The sequence below is a fragment of the Aphelocoma coerulescens genome, chromosome 5, assembly GCF_041296385.1.
Source record: "Aphelocoma coerulescens isolate FSJ_1873_10779 chromosome 5, UR_Acoe_1.0, whole genome shotgun sequence".
NCBI lineage: Eukaryota > Metazoa > Chordata > Aves > Passeriformes > Corvidae > Aphelocoma > Aphelocoma coerulescens.
In genome coordinates, this window is record NC_091019.1 from 34,932,293 (window position 1) to 34,949,861 (window position 17,569).

Consider the following 17,569-nt stretch of genomic DNA (forward strand, 5'->3'; position numbering starts at 1 on the left):
AATTCCATATTAACAGTGAGTGTTCACGTAAAAACAGTGACCGCAGTAATAATTCTAAAGTTTTAACGGGTTTATTTAAAAGTGATTCAACTAGCCTTGTGTGCAAGTATGCACGACACAATTAATGCAGAAGCCTGGACAAACAAGACTACGCAAAGAAACATTAATAATTCACAGCACGGACATTGTTCAGAAGGGTCAGCAGTCACTTTTCTTTCCTGTTGCTCCAACGGGGCCGGCACGGGGGGCTCGGAGAAAGAGGCGCCCTCCAGGCAGCACTCCTCTCTACCAGGACGGAGAGGGCAGCGCTCCAGAGGGGCTCCCTGTGGCTCAGGGAGAGCTCGCTCACGTCCGGATCCCTGGGAACGCACCGGGAACAGCGCGAGACGCGCCCCGCCATCAGCGGGACCGCGGCGCGCCGGGACAGCCCGCAGCTCTCGCGAGACTTCGCTGGCCTGGTCGTCAGGGCAACGGCGGCGGCGCCCGCGGCTGCTGTGCTCCCGCGGTAAGGACGGGCTCCTGCCTGCCTCCCTGCTTTCCTTCCTTTCCTGCCTGCCTCCCTGCTTTCCTCCCTGCCTGCCTCCCTGCTTTCCTCCCTCCCTGCCTACCTAGTTTCTTCCCTTGCTGCCTGCCTTCCTCCCTCCCTGCCTGCCTCCCTACTTTCCTCTCTCCCTCCCTGCCTGCTTTCCTCCCTCCCTGCCTGCTTTCCTCCTTGCCTGCCTCCCTACTTTTCTCCCTTCCTGCCTCCCTCCCTCCTTTCCTCCCTGCCTGCCTCCCTACCTTCTTGCCTTCTACTGAAATAAAGACTTGTATTCACTTGAGCCTTCTGAGTATTGCCAGCACGTGTGATGCACTGATATGTCTAATTCCTGGGAATTCATACAGTTTTTGCAGAGAAACGTGCATTTCTGGGGATTAAACTCAAAATTGAACTGAGATTGGGAATGTAATCATTTAGATTTAGGACCTTCCCATTTGAACATAAGTAGCCTTTGGCTGTTTTAGTTGTATTCAGGATGTGTCTAAAATGCCCTCATTCTTTTCTTGGTGCTAACTTTGTCAGTCCAATGATTAAAAAAAAAAAAAAAAGAAAAAGAAGAGCCATGATAATTCCTCTGTTGTGACATTACATGTAAGATGTATGCCATTCGAAGTGTCTTTGTAGCCAGCATGTTTGAATACCTTGGTTGGCTTGATGTTATATAGTTGTACATATATTAAAAAGCACATACTTGAGTGGCAAGCTGGTCTAAACTGGAAAAACCTCTCAACATGGCATTGCTAGAAAGCACTTGAAACTTACATGATCTATATCTGAAATATTGCAAGGCTTGTAGTGATTTATTATGAAACTGTTAATTTGGAATTTTGTGACTGTTGTTTTTTTTTTCCCAATTTTAGGTAACAGTGGATATTAAAAGTGGGAGCTTGGATGAAATTTCAAGGCCTCCATCTAGCTCAAGACGTAATTGTAGATCTTTAAATAAAACTATGGAGTTATTAACACCAGAACCATGTTTGCAAAAGGTGATTTTTCTTGCCTTCAGCAGGTTAAAACCTCTATGCCTAATTCTTCATTGTAGAATGCTGAAGAAGTAATATTCTGCTTTTTTAGTTTCACATGTAGTTTTGGTCTCTGCAGGTGTGCCAAGGGCTTGTGTGAAAGTTCATGAAGGTGGTCTGCTCCTTATGCAGGAATAGAATGATTTTTAGTTAAGTTTTTTTGAATCCGTGTTGCTTTTATATTTGCCACAAAAAGGATGATTCAGCACTGCAACCTGGAAAACTTGGTTTTCTTCCTCTTTATATTTAATTGGATTATTAAATAAATTCTATTTTAAGGAAAAACATTTGAATTCTCTCACTAATATGTAAATGCACAACTGTAGTTTGTTGGTGGATGAGAGGTGTATGAATAATTTCACTTTCATCCCATTTGTGCTTTTAAATTCCAGTTGGAAAAAAACTTATTTTGCTTATTAAAAGAAAGCATGTGAGCAATCCTTAAACGTTAAATTTTTGACTACAAGGCTCTTTTGAGTTATGTTTGAATCAATTTTAAAAACCAATTTGGAGGACTCTAAGAAATGTCAGTTTCAGGGATCCAACAAATTCTGTTGGAAGCAGGTGTTCATTCATCCTCTGAGAAAATTAATATTGGGGATTAACTTAATTTTGGGGACCAGATATGTGATAAATTTGTTGGGATGTAGGAACTAGGACTTGGGAATTAGGCATTTAGATTGATTTTCTTATCTTACTCCAATTGTATTGTACCTCTGCTCTCTTGTCTGTAGGATGGGATCATACCTGGATGCTTCACAGAAGTATTAAAGTATTTTTTTTAGGTTCACAGTCAGATATTGAGGTTAACAGCTGCTAACTCTGAACCCGAGTTCTGACCTAAACTTTATTGGCTGCTGAATGAAAATGGAAATCTCTTGGGACTGATGAAATAATCATAAGCTTTTCAGCCCTTCAAAGACTATAAAAAGCTCTGTAGAGTGAGCAAGAGATTAGGATGCTATGTGCTGCAGAGTTCTCACAGTGTCAGGAAAATATGAGGCTGTTGTACACACAGACTCTTAAGGGGTAATCTGTACTCTCTGCTGCACCAGAAATGGCATAAACCTTTGGAATAATTTCCTAGCCTGGCAATCCCAAATCTGACAATCTGTGGAATGATGAGCTTGAGAATCAATGTGAAATCTAAGAAAGAGAGCTGTGTATCAGACCTGAAAATGGTTCTTCTAGTTAAGAAGTACGCTGCAATATTGTACAGAATTGTTGTTGTCCTTTGTGATAGTGTGTGAGTATTGTGGTTATCTTCTTCTTCACCCAAAACATCCCTGTTTTCATGGTGGTAATAATTTGCATTTCATAGGTCGATTCACCTGTCAGTTTGGCTGATGGTTATCAGAGAGGCAGTCTAGAAGACTGCTGTCCAGCAGAAAACAAAGGTGATGACAGAGATAAATCTGATGTCCAGGAAGTAAGAACAGATCAGCAAACTGCAGTGGAGAGTATGACCATCTTTATTCAGAAGTGTCTATGGAATCCCAGCGAGTTGTCAGGTGTGGGAATAACTAATATCTTCTTGTGTTGTAACTAGACCAAATACCACGTTTTTATAGTTCGGGTGAAATTCTATTGATGGAGGGAAAAGAGATTGCAAATAGGTAGAAGTCTAGAAAAGATGATGTCAAATTTCATACCTTCACTTCTCTTCACTATTTGGAATCCACCTTTGAAAGAAATGTATTATTACTGCCAGTACAGTACAGTAAATGTCTTGTGGCGTCATAAACTGTGAGCTGGCTTTAAAGATCAGGAAAACCAATCTGTCTGTGTTCCATGGAATCATGTTAGAAAGTGTTTTCATTAAGATGTTCTTATGAAACTTTTCAGAGTAATCATGATCATTTGTTAGAAACATTGTATCCTAATAATGGTCCACCTGTCCAAAAGATTGGAATTTATGGTCATAAGTTACAGTATTTAACAACTAAAAAATGTTAGTACTAATAAAATACTTTAAATATAAGTATGCAGTGTATAACTTTAATTGAAACACTTGCAGAAGTGTTTCATGGCATTCTTCTGTCATTCTGTAAATGGTAATGGATTAATGTTCTGGGGTGTCTGACTGTTTACAAATAGAGATGCAAATGCCAATAAATGAAGCAGATATTTGGATACCATCTTGAAGTTTAGTTAAGATTTCATGACAGAATTAGGGTCAAAAGAAATCCCTTGATTCCTGCTCCTGTTTTTAACTTGGGTCCTGGTGTACTAGTACATACTATTTTTTAAACTAATCCACTGCAAGGGCTCTGTGGTGATCCCTAATTGACAAAAATGTATCTGGTTTATTGTGAAAGGCTTTTCCCTGTGTTTTTCAGGATGTAGCTCTAATTCAGATTCTGGAGATGAAAGCACTGAAACACAGATGTTGAAATTCTGTGAACCTTCCACAGGGAAACCAGGTAACACCAAATCAGATAGTGCATTTCAGGTGTATAAAGCAAGCAGGGCAATAAAATCTTTTCCTTTTCTTATTAGTGCCTCTAAGAGAGTTTGTAACGGTAGCCTATGTGTGTGTATATTATATAGTTACAAAAGAATACTACAAATTGAACATGTTTATGAACTATGCTATTCAAGAGGCATAGGATGAATTCTTTATTTAGAGATTGTTTTATTAATGGATATTCATTTTCTTTAATGTTATAATAGAATTCGAGTTTTCCATAGATTTGATCAGTCTAATAAGGCAGAATTCAGTGGTGATCCTATCCAGTGCAGCAATGCTGGTCACCAAACATGATATTAATATCTACAGAACAGAAATTGTATAGAACTCAACCTGAAGCTTCACTCAGTAGTTTTAGGTTTAAATCAATCTGCCTAGTTCAGGCCAGTTGAAATAAGTGATCTTTTTTTTACCATCTGTCCTTGGGTCCATCTGTCCCCTGTAGCTCACTTAAGATTTTTATAGCTCTCCCCTTGTTTTCTCACTCATCTTTTTATGGCATAAGGTAGACCAATGCATCACAGTAAATGCTTGGATCAATGGCTATGTAAAGCATTTGACCTCAAAAGATTGGAAAACGAAAGAGTGTTGCAGAACTCTAAAACTTGGAAGTCTGTGGGATAGGGACAGTGCTACAAGTGTTTCCTCTACTCTTAGTATGGAAGCCATAAAAGAAGGCAGAGTATGAGGATGCTACAGGAAGGGGAAAAGGTAAAAGTTATAATTATAATCTATATATATATATATATATATGGGAAAAAAAGGGAGACAATATAGAAATATACTTTAATTAAGTAATGGTAAAGTAGCTTCCATCATGTTTCACAGATTTTTATTTTTTCTTATTATTATGTTCTCTTAACCCCAGAATTATTCATTTCAACATGCATTCTACTAGTCAGGCTGAAGAAATTATTTTTAATTTTAAACGTAGTGATTTTTGCTGATAACTGTGGAGATCTTTTCACTCTTCCATTATAAATTTGAATCAAATCACTTGCCCAAATTAGGTGACTCTTCCTCTTCCACACCTCCATATCCAGCTGCTACAGCTCAGAGTATGATTCAGCAGTCTGTTGCAGAGATGTCTGTATTTTTCCCTGCTACAAACAGGTTTAGAAATTAATATATCCTTGAGAATGTTGTACTCTTGTCTATGGTTGTTGCCAAATTACTTGAACAACTTTTTACTGTTTGTTTTTTTAAGCTGACATGCTTCAAGCTAACATTAGTTTTAAATATATTCTACAGCAGACTCTTCTGACTTGAAATATTCTGAAGACACAGATATAAATGCTCAGATTCAAGCAGCTATAAAGAAAATGAATAAACTTGACACAATACTTGAAAAACAGCGTATTAAGGAAAAAGTAATTAAGAAGCAAGGCAAAGAAATGAGGGCAATGCTCTGGGAAGAACTTCAGGTTATAAGTGTTCTGCTTATTTTGTGACTGATGCATCTTAGAATACTGTCTTACATAGTTATCATATCTCACAGAAGCTTTGTTATTAAATAACTCACGGTTGGCCAACTAAAATTAAGACATGGATCTCAAAAAGTAAGATTGGATAATTTTTAATATATATTGGCTAGGCAGGCTTTGAAAGAAGGACATGGCCCTTAAAAGTTGATAAGACCGATTGCCAAATATACAGCTGTCTGGGTGTAGTTTAGTGGCATAGTATTATGCCTGAGTTCACCATTTGCAGGGAGGGTAAGGTATGTCAAGAGGTAATGTCTGGGAACCCAGGCCAAAAAGGGTTTATTCTGCTCGAGTGTGATCCTCCTTACACCCATCTATTTCAGTACTGTCTGTTGTTGAAGAAATTAGAGATGCCCCCTTAAGAAGGCATAAGAATCCTACGGCACAAATTCCTTTATCCTATCCCTATCCTGGCCTCTAGCAGTTAAATGCCTTGAAACAGGTTAGTATTTCCTCTGTTTTACATGAAAAGAAATATGAGTTGCTAAAAAACCATGATTGGTTTGACTGTGTTTCATAATTTCATTGGGTTTGGAGTTGGATTTGGAGCCACAACCACATTACAGAACTTTGTCTTGTGAAGTGGGTCTCCAAATAAGAGACAGTATGTAACAGAGGCTTTAAAGTTTCACCATGCTTTTATCATAATTTCAGGAGAAATTCAGATAGCCTCAAGAAGAAAATAAAGTGGGAAGAGTAATTTTTGATAGGGTCTGAATTTCATTAGATCTGATAAGCAGACAACGTATTTCACTTTAAAGAATTTACTTTACGTACATGCATGTATCCATACATACACAGTTTATTTATTTTGAATAGTCTATCAGAACCACAGGAAGCCACGAGGAGGTGGAAAACACAAACCAGTTTTTGGCTTTGTTCTCATCGTGGCATGATACAGTTGGTAAGTAAAGAGAAATAGAATTGTGGTATATCCTATCCTTTTTCTTGTTGGAGAGAGAATAAGGATTTGAGATCTGAATGGTTATTGTTATCAGCTTGAATGTTGGAAGTACATGCTTAATAATGGTAGCAATGTGTAGTTAAAATATTTCAACAAAACTCACTATTATGATGTAACCTGCTTTTATTTCTATGGTAAAGTTTGGGTTGCTAAGGGAAGAAGACAGAATTTCATACAGGTGATACTTAGACAGTCTCCAGTAGGTGTCAGGGTATATTAAAATAACAGTAGACAAGCAAGACTATAGGACTGCTAACTCGTTTATTTCATTTATGTGACTGCTCCTTTATTTCAAAGGTACTCCTGTAGAGACCATGTGCATTACGTGGTTTCTGGTGTACTGCACTGACAAAACTGTATAGTTTAGATTTATAGTTTTCCTCCAGCTTGATCTTTATCTTTTCTGTAACATGCTAGTGTCTTACTTATTTACTTAAGTATTTATTTAATTAAATGAGCATCTTGGTGGCTGCCCTGGTTGATATTTAAACAGAATACATTTCATATATTTTGCTTTTCAGAACTTGAATTTGATAGAGCTTTATTAAATAAATTATATATGAGAGCTATTATAGCTCTCATAATGTAGCTGTGAAATCAAGCACAAATTTGAGTACAAAATCATTAGCAGCTTAAGTGTTACTAATTTCAGGCCCAACAAAACCTCACACTCGCAGCAGAAATGTAAATCAGGAATTGAACAGCCTTAAATTCCTTACCCCATGCTCTGTTTAATGACATCATTTGTTGAGTTGAGTCCATTACACTTCATTATTACTGTTTATTGTGTGGTTTTTTTCATTGTGAAAATCACATGTAATTCATATGGTTCTTTGCAATATGATTCCTTTTCTGTAAGTGCTAAGTGTATAGACTGCAACTTACTACTCTAACTTCTATTTCCAGTTGACACATATGAATACTTCAACTGATACATTTTTTTCTTTGAGTAACTGAAACAACTAGGATGCTTGAACACTGTTTTTCTAGACTATGCCCTTGACCTAAGCCGCTTGGAAGTCTAATAATTCATGCATAGGCAGACACCAGCTGTGAAAACCTGGATGCTTTATTCTCATTCAAAGTTTTAGATGACTTGCTACATGGTGTCTGCAGAGGCAGTTGAACTTTAGGGCCTTGGACTATGTCTTTGAGAATGTGATGAATTGTCCTCTATGGGCAGTAATTGTTAAGAACACAGACATAAGAAACAGCATACTTATGATTCACACTTTACACTTTCCCGTTTCTTTATTTTGAGAAATATGGTGCTTGTATAATTTATGCAAGTGAATTTCTTTGCTTTCCAAGTGTGAGGTCTTATAGCATGATACACATGATGGTAGATCTTCTTGAAATACATTTCAATTAAATTTTACCAGAAAAAATTCCTTGCAGATCCCTCCCATGCTAAAGAAGATGAAATATGTACTTCAGTATTTCACGCACAAGCCCAAGAAAACCAGGGTAAGCTTTATTAATGGTATAGTTTGTATTTTTAGAAATGGCAAAACAACATGTACAATGGGTGGGTAATGAAGACTCAGCCTTTGTGGCAAGGCCAGTAAAATGGGAAAAAGCAAGATTACTTAATGGTGACAGTTCTTACCTTTTTCGCAAATGAAAGAATAGAATAGTTTTGTGACTTATCTAAAACATTTTACTCAACATGCTAAGAAAATTTTTACTTTTGGGTTTATAAAACCATTTTTCTTTCATTTCAAAAGGAAGAGGTGTGTAACAGATATATTGTAAAATGTGTAATTGATTCTTCATGGAAATTCTTTTAAAACCTGTCTTTGCTATTACTCTAAGGTATCGTAGCTTTTATTAATAAGCTTATATTCAAGACACTATTTAGAAATGACAAGTGGTGCTGAATCTAACTGCAACTGTTTTATAATTTTTTTTGTTTTCAGCAGAAATTGTATGTATTTGTGTCAAAAAAATCTTCAGACAACTTGTATTTTATATTTTGCTATGCTGATTATTGTAAAGTCTGCATTGCTTTTATGAAATAAGTACTTTCTGGCAAAACTCAAACACCTGCTGATTCTTTTAGAGAATGTGTGTTATCATGCGCTGTATAGACATTTCAAATGCTGTTAGTGGTGTAGTGTGTCCAACATATCAAAATAAATGGAATTGTGCTTGTATGCCTCTGTTCTTTCCGTATTTGAAATTCAAGTTTGTGTGGTTGAGTAACTTTTCATATGTGTTGTGATATAAGAATAATAGCTTCAGATGCCACTGCTATTGCTAATTGCCACTGCAATTGTTTATTTCTTTGTCAACTAGCATTCTATGTAAACAGAAGGAATCTATCTTCCTGGTGACTGGCTAAGATGACAAAGACAAAATAAAAGTGCATTCTTCAAGGCTGAAGCATAGATGGCAGCAATATCTCTGCAGTTTGTAGAATGTGACTGCATGTTTTCATTTTAAACATGGACCTCAGCTCCTTTATCATCTTACCACTTGTCTTTGTTCACCAGTATGTGACCTTAACTTTGTGGGCTGGAGCTTTTCATTTCTGTCTTGCTACCATGTGTTTTCATTCCTCCCTTAAAACGAAGCTTGACCCTCAGCTTCCTTGTTCAAAATATCTGAGTTGTGCTGGAGTGCCCTTGAGTAGCAATGGCAGGTTTCATTACCAGTATTCAGTACAGCACTGACTTCTGGAGTTTCCAATACAGGCATGGTTGGGAGTTGCTATCACTTGCACTATTTTGAGATGTTCTGCATGTTCCTACTTTGGGAATGAAGTAGAGATCACTTACAGCTTGTGAGCAATATATTGCTTTAAATGACTTTTTCTGCTGGAGGCTTTTGATGTCGTGTCTGAATAGCTAAGATTTACTGTTTTGGTTGCTTTTGGATTTCTGTGTCACAGCTGTCATAAAGGCAGACCCTGAACAAGAGGAGCTTGTGAAGAAGAATGTATGCACTGGTTTTATGCTATTACTTTATCAGTCTCATCAAGATTTGTACCAAATCTTTGAAATGTGCCAAATCTACCAAAATGCATATGAAAAATTTTTTGAGGTGGAATCTCTTTTTTAATTACCCATGGCAATCTTCAGTGTGTTCTTTGTCTCAATGATCCATGTCTGTCCCTTCTTTACTTTAAATGTTCTGAGATGTTCTCTATGATAGCTCCCTCTCAAAGATGCTATTCTACAGTCAAGTGAAAGATATAGCTTAAAAGTAATATGTGTATTATGTTGGTGTTTGGTGAGTTCTTCTCATTTCAGGATGCAACTTGTCATATTTATATTGTTAAATTCCTATATGATCCAGTTCCTTGACATATTCGTGATGTTGCCTGGTAATGATAAAGAAAGCTTAGGATGCTTTCAGTGAACAGTTGTGCATTTGAACTGTGAGGGCTTTCTTGGTCAGATCTAACACCTCAGTCCTTTAAGGTTTGGTGTCCATGGAATTTATATCATATCGCTGGGAGTTTGCTTTCATTCTATTCACTCTGAAAAAGAGTTACTTCCCTATAAACTTTCACAGCCTGTCTTCTATTATCTAACATGTCAAATTCATTTTCTGTAGGGAAATAGCCCACCCATTTTTCAAATTTCTGCTTTCCAGAAAAGCAAAAAGTACCATGCCTGCTTTTGAAGTAGTTATTGAGATTTAGAAGTTGATTGTATTTTCTTAGACTGAGTATTTAATGTGACAAATATTTGCTGTTCATAAAGGAATTGTTATTTTAAGCATGGTAGAAGTCTCTGAAAAACAGAATACAAGCCTTTTTTTTCTGTCATGGATAGAAATCCATTGTTATTAGAATATCATGTTTCTGTTTAATAGATTTACAGCTCTATGATGAGTTTCATTTTTTGATGAAATTTGTTTTATAAGCTGTGTTATAATAATATCAACTATATCATCTGTTTTTCAGCTGTTTTATTTAGAAAAATGTACTTGATATGTCTCCAGATAGTTCTGTGGTTTTCAAAAAAATTATTGTCTGGTTTTGTAATGATGAGAAAACTGCAACGATGATAGGGTTTGAAGGAATGCCGTGGCTTTTAAGGCCACCATGTTTAACATTTTTGAGGTCAGAAATCCAAAAGTATTTTAGCCTTTGTTACAATGAGTGATCTCATAAAAAGTTGAAAATAAAATTAGATTTTGGCGATAGTATGTTTTAAATATAACAATATTATTTACATAAATAATGACAACACCATACAAAAAGTTTGTCTATTAACTTTATATGTTTGCTTAAGATTTGAATGGGATTGATGTTATTACAGCTCTTATTGAATCAGAATAGGAGTGATTATAATATAGCAACTTTTCTCCTTCAAACATCAGATTGTCCAAGTGAATTAGAAACAGAAAAAACAGCAGAAAAAATGCATAGCAAAACCAAAACCAGCCAGCATTTCATTAAAAAGAACATTGAGGTAAGCATTAAAGCATAAAACCAGTAACATCTTTTTAAATATTAGCTGAAAATTAATCTATAAATATTTTTGAAGACAGGCTTTTTTTTTCTTTTAAATCAGGAGATTTAAAAGCTAATTAGGCATAAATTAAAAAATTATCTTTCTGTTAAAACTGTTATTTATGGCAGAGTGCTGAATTAGGTAGTTCTCAACTTGGATGCTCATATTGGTTGGGATAATACTGTTTCTGTGTACTTGCTGAAGAGTACTGGAAACTGAATTGTTCTGTTTGTGCTTGGGCATAGCTTGTTTTAAGGGCAATATCTTAAGACTTTTAAAAAAAGTATTTACTGTTAAGTTAAAGGATGTTTATGTCATTTTTGCATAAATAAGGGATAGATATGAAGGGTGTTCATATGTAGCCTGCATGGGAGTGCTCTTTGTCAGAAACTACATACCTTGATTTTCCTGCTTTCTTTCTCCTGTGAGGACATAGTAGCTATCACGATTTTTCATCCAATGAAAAATATTTGCCTCCCCGCTATATCAAAGACTAAGATAAGATTATAAATTTATTGTATGTAGGCTGCTATATTTTTCTGTCAGAGTGATAATTTGTGTCATGGAAATAAACAAGATTTGGGTGTTAATTTCATAGAGTTTAAAAACTGTTTTGGTGCTGTTTGAGCTAGTGGAGTTCTGAAGTATGGGTTTTTTTCTTTTTGTAAATATTTCAGCTAGCAAAGGATTCAGGAAACCAGTTTGTTATGCTTGAGGGAGAAAGGAGAAGGCTAATTGAACTACTGAAAGATACAGAAGATGGAACTGAATTGCAAGATTTTGAGGTATGACACATTTAATCTGTACTGTCCTGTTGTATTTGGCTTATTTTTACAGTAAATCTAAATTTGATCTTAGTCCTACCATGAAGTACCCTACTGAGATATGCAAGAAAAGATGGACAAATCCTGTTGGATTTGTCTCCAAAAAAGAATTCTCATTGGTTTCTTTGTTAATTTTACTAACAGCAGAACCTAAAAGAAAAGGAAGGAACCTTAGAACTACACTTGGAGAAAACCTATTTTCTTTGCATAAAATGTGAAGTTGTGAAGTATCAATCTGAGTGGTTAGTGCTGTAGTCTCAGGGAGAAAGGCCAGAAACTACTTGCAAAGAAGTCCCAACAACAGTTTTTTGATGACTGATAAATGGACTTCAAATTGCAGCAATTGGGGAATACACATTTATGAAGCTTATGGGTCCATTTAGAAAGATGATGTGACATCTTTCTGTGGCTTCCATCTCACTCTCTCTTAAAAATATATAAAGTCTGCTTAGCATTTGACATCTATGCTTTAACATAATATTGTTAAACAGTGTACTGTCTGCATACTTCAGTGAATAGCAGGAGATGAAGTGAGTAAAAATAATCCTCATGGAGGGTAACAAAGTGTATTTGAGTGTCCCACCAATCATTGTTCCCAGGAAATGGTCTTCAATTTGATAAATGTCATCATTTAAAGATCTGAAGATGTTTTAAACAACCTTCTGTTAGTAAACATAGCTTTCCAACCTAGGGAATAGTGGCTTTTAAAAAAAATTTGTTTTACTGATTGCAAAAGTAGTCTCTCAAAATGTGTAGTTGGTAGGTTTTCTTTCTCTTTAAGCTAGTGTCTGTCACAAAATTTAGGGGCATTTATGCAGAATAGCTAATGCAAATTCCAACTAACCACATGTACCTTTTTTTGGACCAATTCTCAAGGCATCAAGGCAATGGAAAAGTGTAACATTTGTCCACATTTTGTATTTGGCACATGTCACTATCATGTTGTCGTGTCTCTACATCCATAGAGATTTTACTGTTATTATTTGATATGAAGTAGATCATCTCACAGGACAAGTGTGTTGCTGTATGTTCTTGATAACATGGACAAGAATGGTAGTTTATGCTTGCATTTAGTACTCTAGTCTGTACTAGATCATTTCTTTAAAGAAAAAAGCTCCTAATTCTGCTATCAAAGTAGAGTAAAAGAAAGGATAATAGTTACTTAGACCTGTCTAGTCTGGTGATGGATTCTTCCTCTCCCACATTTGAATTTTATTATGGATAAGGCATTTCCTGTGGCTGCTTCATAACAAAGATCATGAGGAAATTATCAGCTAATGAGTAATCTAGACAGCTTCAAGCTGGCCCAGGTAACTATCCAGTTGATGGCCTCTTTCATCTTATTTTATTCTGATTTTTAAAAATGTGCAATCACATTGGCTGAAGTAATATTTTGGAGGCTGTCAATCAAGGCAGATCTGGTTATGCTGTATGAATTCCTCTGTATGCAGTAATGTGGATTAGATAGCTTCATTTGACTTGTACTACTATAAATGCCAAATATCCAAACAGCACTTCTCACTTTTTGAAAGAATGTTTTATGAGTGTTTAAAATATTTTAGAAGTACACATATTCATGCTAATCTAATTGTCAAAGCTGAAGCTGCAGGGCTGTAATTTGTCTCAGATGTTCCACAGAAAGCACTAACTGTGCTGTTATAAAAGTATTGTTCTGAGTTAACACACAGGAAACATTGACAGGACAGAAGCTTATTTTCCAAGCAAAGCCATCTTGAAAATACAAAAGAGAATGTGTGAGTCCATTTCACCCTGGAGTAAAATGACTACTGGGGTAATTTGGGTATTTGGAGTATGGGGTATAGACACTGACCTGTAGCTAATGAGCCTGGTTACATCTTACTGGACTCCTGTAGTGGCATTTCTGTGTTTTTGCACTGTGATCTTCATTCTCTGATTAGAGGATGGTTCACCTGACACAAAAGCAGTGCCATGCTGAGTACTTACGTTTTGGTGGTCACTGTCTCACCTGAAGAGATGTTTCCACAAAGCTTGCAAGCATCTAAGATATTTAGATGCTCTGAGTGAGTGGCTCTTTTGGAGTCAGCTCAGGTCTGATCAGGCTCATTAGTTGTGTCTCATCATACTTGTATGAGAAAACATTAGAACTGATTTTGTTTCACAAAAAGGATGACTTTCTCTGGATTCTCTTTTTTTCTTCCTCTTTTTTTTTTTTTTTTGCATTTATTATGAAGATAATTTATGACAGCTATTTGGGGTAAAAATTTTTTAAATTTTTGCAACTAGTGTGCTTTATGGTAATGGGGATGAACCACGAATGACCTCGTAGCAGTGGTATTGTAATTGGAAGCTGATACTTCCTCCTCTTAGAGGGATGCAACTGCTTGAATAGCCAGAGGACTAATCTGGAAGCTGGATACAAATGGTGGACATGAATTTCTTGCAAGACAGATGTTAGAGTCTTAGGGCAAAGTGCTGGTCCTATTCTGGTAGGAAAAAGAAAGGAAATCAGCAATACACTCATGTCCTTCCACACATCCTTGCTCTTCTAAGGTCCTATCTGGTGTTTCATTGTGGTCAGGACAGAGATGTAATCTGCTACTCTCATACCCAGTGAATCAGGGTTGTGCAGACTTGCTTCCCTGAGTGTGAGGCAGGAGTGCCAAGTTGCTGTGGAGAACCTGCATCTGTCTGTGGGTATGAGCTCATTTGCTTGGGTTAAGTGGCCTAGCTCACTCATAATATGCAACTGTATGTAGTAGGAGTATATATTTGTATGTGTTATTCAGGTGTTAACTGCTATCAAGAGGAAAAAGTCATGTAAATCATGATCAGGAAAAGAACTCAGCTTTCTGTCTCTCCCAGAGTTTCTGTGATAACTCTGGGAGATAGCTCTAGAAGGATGGCAGCTACTGACCTCAGAGCAGTTCCTTTGATTTCCTGTGAATGCTTTGTTTTCTTCTTTGGTGGTACCTTGCAAGTGTCACATTACATCTCATACCTTCCATTTGAGATTTGGCTCCAGATGGTTTCTGCCGTAGCATGAACCTCTGCAGTTTCATTCCAAGCCTAGTTTTGGTTAGGCTTTCTCACTTTTTGATTCCTTTATCAGATGGAAAGTGGTTGTCCATTTAAGTTGCTCCTTGGTTATGTTTAAAAACGATGGCTGTATGAATATCTCTACTTATTTTGCCCATAGCTGCTCTCAAGTGTGCTAGATACATGAATATTGGGAGATTTTAGCTATATACTGAGATGGATGAAAATGTACATTTTATTATTAAGTATAGTTTATCTGAAAAATAAATAAACTTGTTATGTAACTACCCTTAAGGTTTCCTTTGCAAATGAGGCTTAAGTATTTTCTGTATCTTTCAACAGGAGAGTCTATCTGGCTGGCTGGCACCAGGAGAAGGGTACACACCTGAAACAATGGAATTTCATGTCCTGAATGAGATAGACAATAAGCTTCAAGTACTACTATCTGATGGGGAGTTTTCTGCACTTTCCAGCTCTAGCTCAAAATCACCAAGCCAGACTTACCAGGTAGGTTAAAGAACAGGGCTCATCTGCAGATATTTTGTTTGAAGTGTGGTTGAGATCAATATAGCATATGTCTGTATTTGTATCTTCTGCGTTTTTCTTTAGAATCTTCTATTTATTCATGAAGTATATGTATTAAGGAATGAAGTGAGAAATTTTAGCTGTGGAAAACAATGGAAAAATAATTTGTTGCTGTTTTGAGTCGTATTTAATTCAAGAACTGTCTTGTTTTTAGCAGTTGTTGATTCCATACTTCCAAGATACTTCATGTTCAGAAATTGGTAACTCCCACATTTTTAACTGCATGGGGGTGGTTTTTTCAGCACAGAAACAAATTATTTATGACAGTTTACCATTGGGAATTAGAATTAGGTTTCTTCTTGTCTCAGGTTTCCAAAAGTGCCTGTTCACTTACGATCTGAAGGATAAGGCAATGACCGATAAGCAGTGTTAAAGACTCTAGAAGATAGATTGAAATTGTATGTCCCTTGTTTTTAATGGCCTTTGTCTTTTTCCCTTGCCAGCAATATTGAGACTTGAAGATTAAGAATCAAGGTCTCAGCCTTGAGAAATGATTGTTTGAATATTGTACTTAGAAGACTCCTATTTATCCCATGCCCTGCTACTGTTGCCTCTACTATAATGGGGTTTAAATTTAAAAACCCTTAATTCTTATTTTACACTTATTTGCATAAAGCTTATTTACTTCTGTAATATTTTCATTTTATGGCCAGAACTGGTATATCGGAGAATATCTGTAAAAATATTCATTGGCAAAACTGTTTTCAGTTACCAGGGTATGAGAAACATCTCTTTGAAAGGCTAAAATACCTGTGGGTTTGTTCTTTTTCGCTTTTATAAGAGCACTTTAATGTCAATTTTTTTGCTGGCTTCTTTCTGAATGTGAGGTTCTGTTTTACCTCTAGTAGTATTTTCTGTAGCTCAGTTCCAGAGGAGTCACATTTTGATGTTGATCATTTACCAGCTGGGATCTAATGTATGAAAAAGCACCTCCCCCTCGCTGGTATTCACCTAACAAATGCAGTTGTTACTCTGAGCTTGCCAATGATTGCCTGAGCTTGTGTTCAATGTTACAAGACATCAGCTTGAAGTTAACGTGACTTGCCTGTGATAATGAATGCTCTGTTTGGAAGTGTTTGTCCAAGTTATCTTTGTTGTTTCCTTTCAGGTAATAGCCCAGAAGTATTTGAATAGAAACTTGCATTTAGGTGTATGCTAATTGAAGAGTAACATATTATCTTTTTTGAGTAATATTAAACCTAACAACCAAAAAGAGGTAGTTAATTCCTTGTTTCCTTTCATTAGTGAAAAGCAGTGGCCTTTTGTTTTGCAGCATATAAAAGGCTTTCAGACATTGTAGTTCTGTGATTTTAATTTAGAATTAGCTTAGAGTAGCATATTATGAAGCTGCAAATTCTTTTTCTTCTAAGAATTGCCTTAGATATAACTTTGAAAATGCAGATACCTAGTCACTGTTGTCTCAGTGGGAGATGTGCTTTTTGCCACTGATGGGTACTTTGACAGGATATAGGAACTATTCTTTCACTCTGAAATCTTTAATAGTGGGCTTTAATTTTCCTGCAGTACCATAACTGAGCTGTAACAGGGGAGCAGACTTGTTCCTCTTTTTGTACAAGGAGTCCAGCTGGATTAAGAATGCTTTTCCATGACTAATGTTCTCTTTTACATGGAAATGTCTCTCATCAGAACTGTGTTTCTCTCTGAAAAATGTCTTTGCTCTGGTGCCAAATAAACTAAATATTTAAAAATGCTTCTGTCTTACTTAATATTTTTGAGGAAGAATAAATTAAGTTGAATGTAATCCTGAAAGAAACAGGAAAACAATAGACTGAAGAATATGAAGTGTAATACTGTGTGTGATGGGTACAGTTACCAGCTTGAAAAACTGGGAAGCTACCTGAAAACTAAAGCAAATGAAGATGGTATTTAAAGAAGCAATAATATCTGTAGGCTTGGTTGTCTTAAAAGATAATTAATGTTATGTATTACAGTGAGGAGTTCTTTCATAACTGATTGGGGATTTTTATCAGGAAAATACTGCCTTTTGCTATTATAGAAGTAGACTATAGTTAACAGTTTAAGACTAAATAAATGCTCAAAATTCAGAAGATACATTAATTTTTCACTCAATGAACCCCTTGATGGCCTATGCTCTATGTCTGCGCTTCACCAAAACAGATGAATTTCACAGATTTCTCTGTTTCAAGAGCATGGTTAGAAGCAGGTTAATGAAC

The 17,569-nt window shown here is 36.3% G+C and overlaps 1 protein-coding gene across 1 annotated transcript in view; it reads left to right on the forward strand.

Moving 5' to 3' along the window:
• The first annotated feature begins 466 nt into the window (after positions 1–466).
• The window catches only part of FSIP1 (fibrous sheath interacting protein 1), a 67,956-nt gene continuing 50,853 nt past the window's right edge, over positions 467–17,569 (forward strand). The window contains exons 1-10 of the mRNA XM_069017676.1: positions 467–505; positions 1,402–1,527; positions 2,885–3,074; positions 3,903–3,986; positions 5,285–5,457; positions 6,337–6,421; positions 7,880–7,948; positions 10,814–10,905; positions 11,625–11,732; positions 15,132–15,296. Coding sequence (XP_068873777.1) covers positions 1,492–1,527; positions 2,885–3,074; positions 3,903–3,986; positions 5,285–5,457; positions 6,337–6,421; positions 7,880–7,948; positions 10,814–10,905; positions 11,625–11,732; positions 15,132–15,296 — 1,002 coding nt within the window. The 5' untranslated portion in view covers positions 467–505; positions 1,402–1,491. The remainder of the gene's footprint in view (positions 506–1,401; positions 1,528–2,884; positions 3,075–3,902; positions 3,987–5,284; positions 5,458–6,336; positions 6,422–7,879; positions 7,949–10,813; positions 10,906–11,624; positions 11,733–15,131; positions 15,297–17,569) is intronic.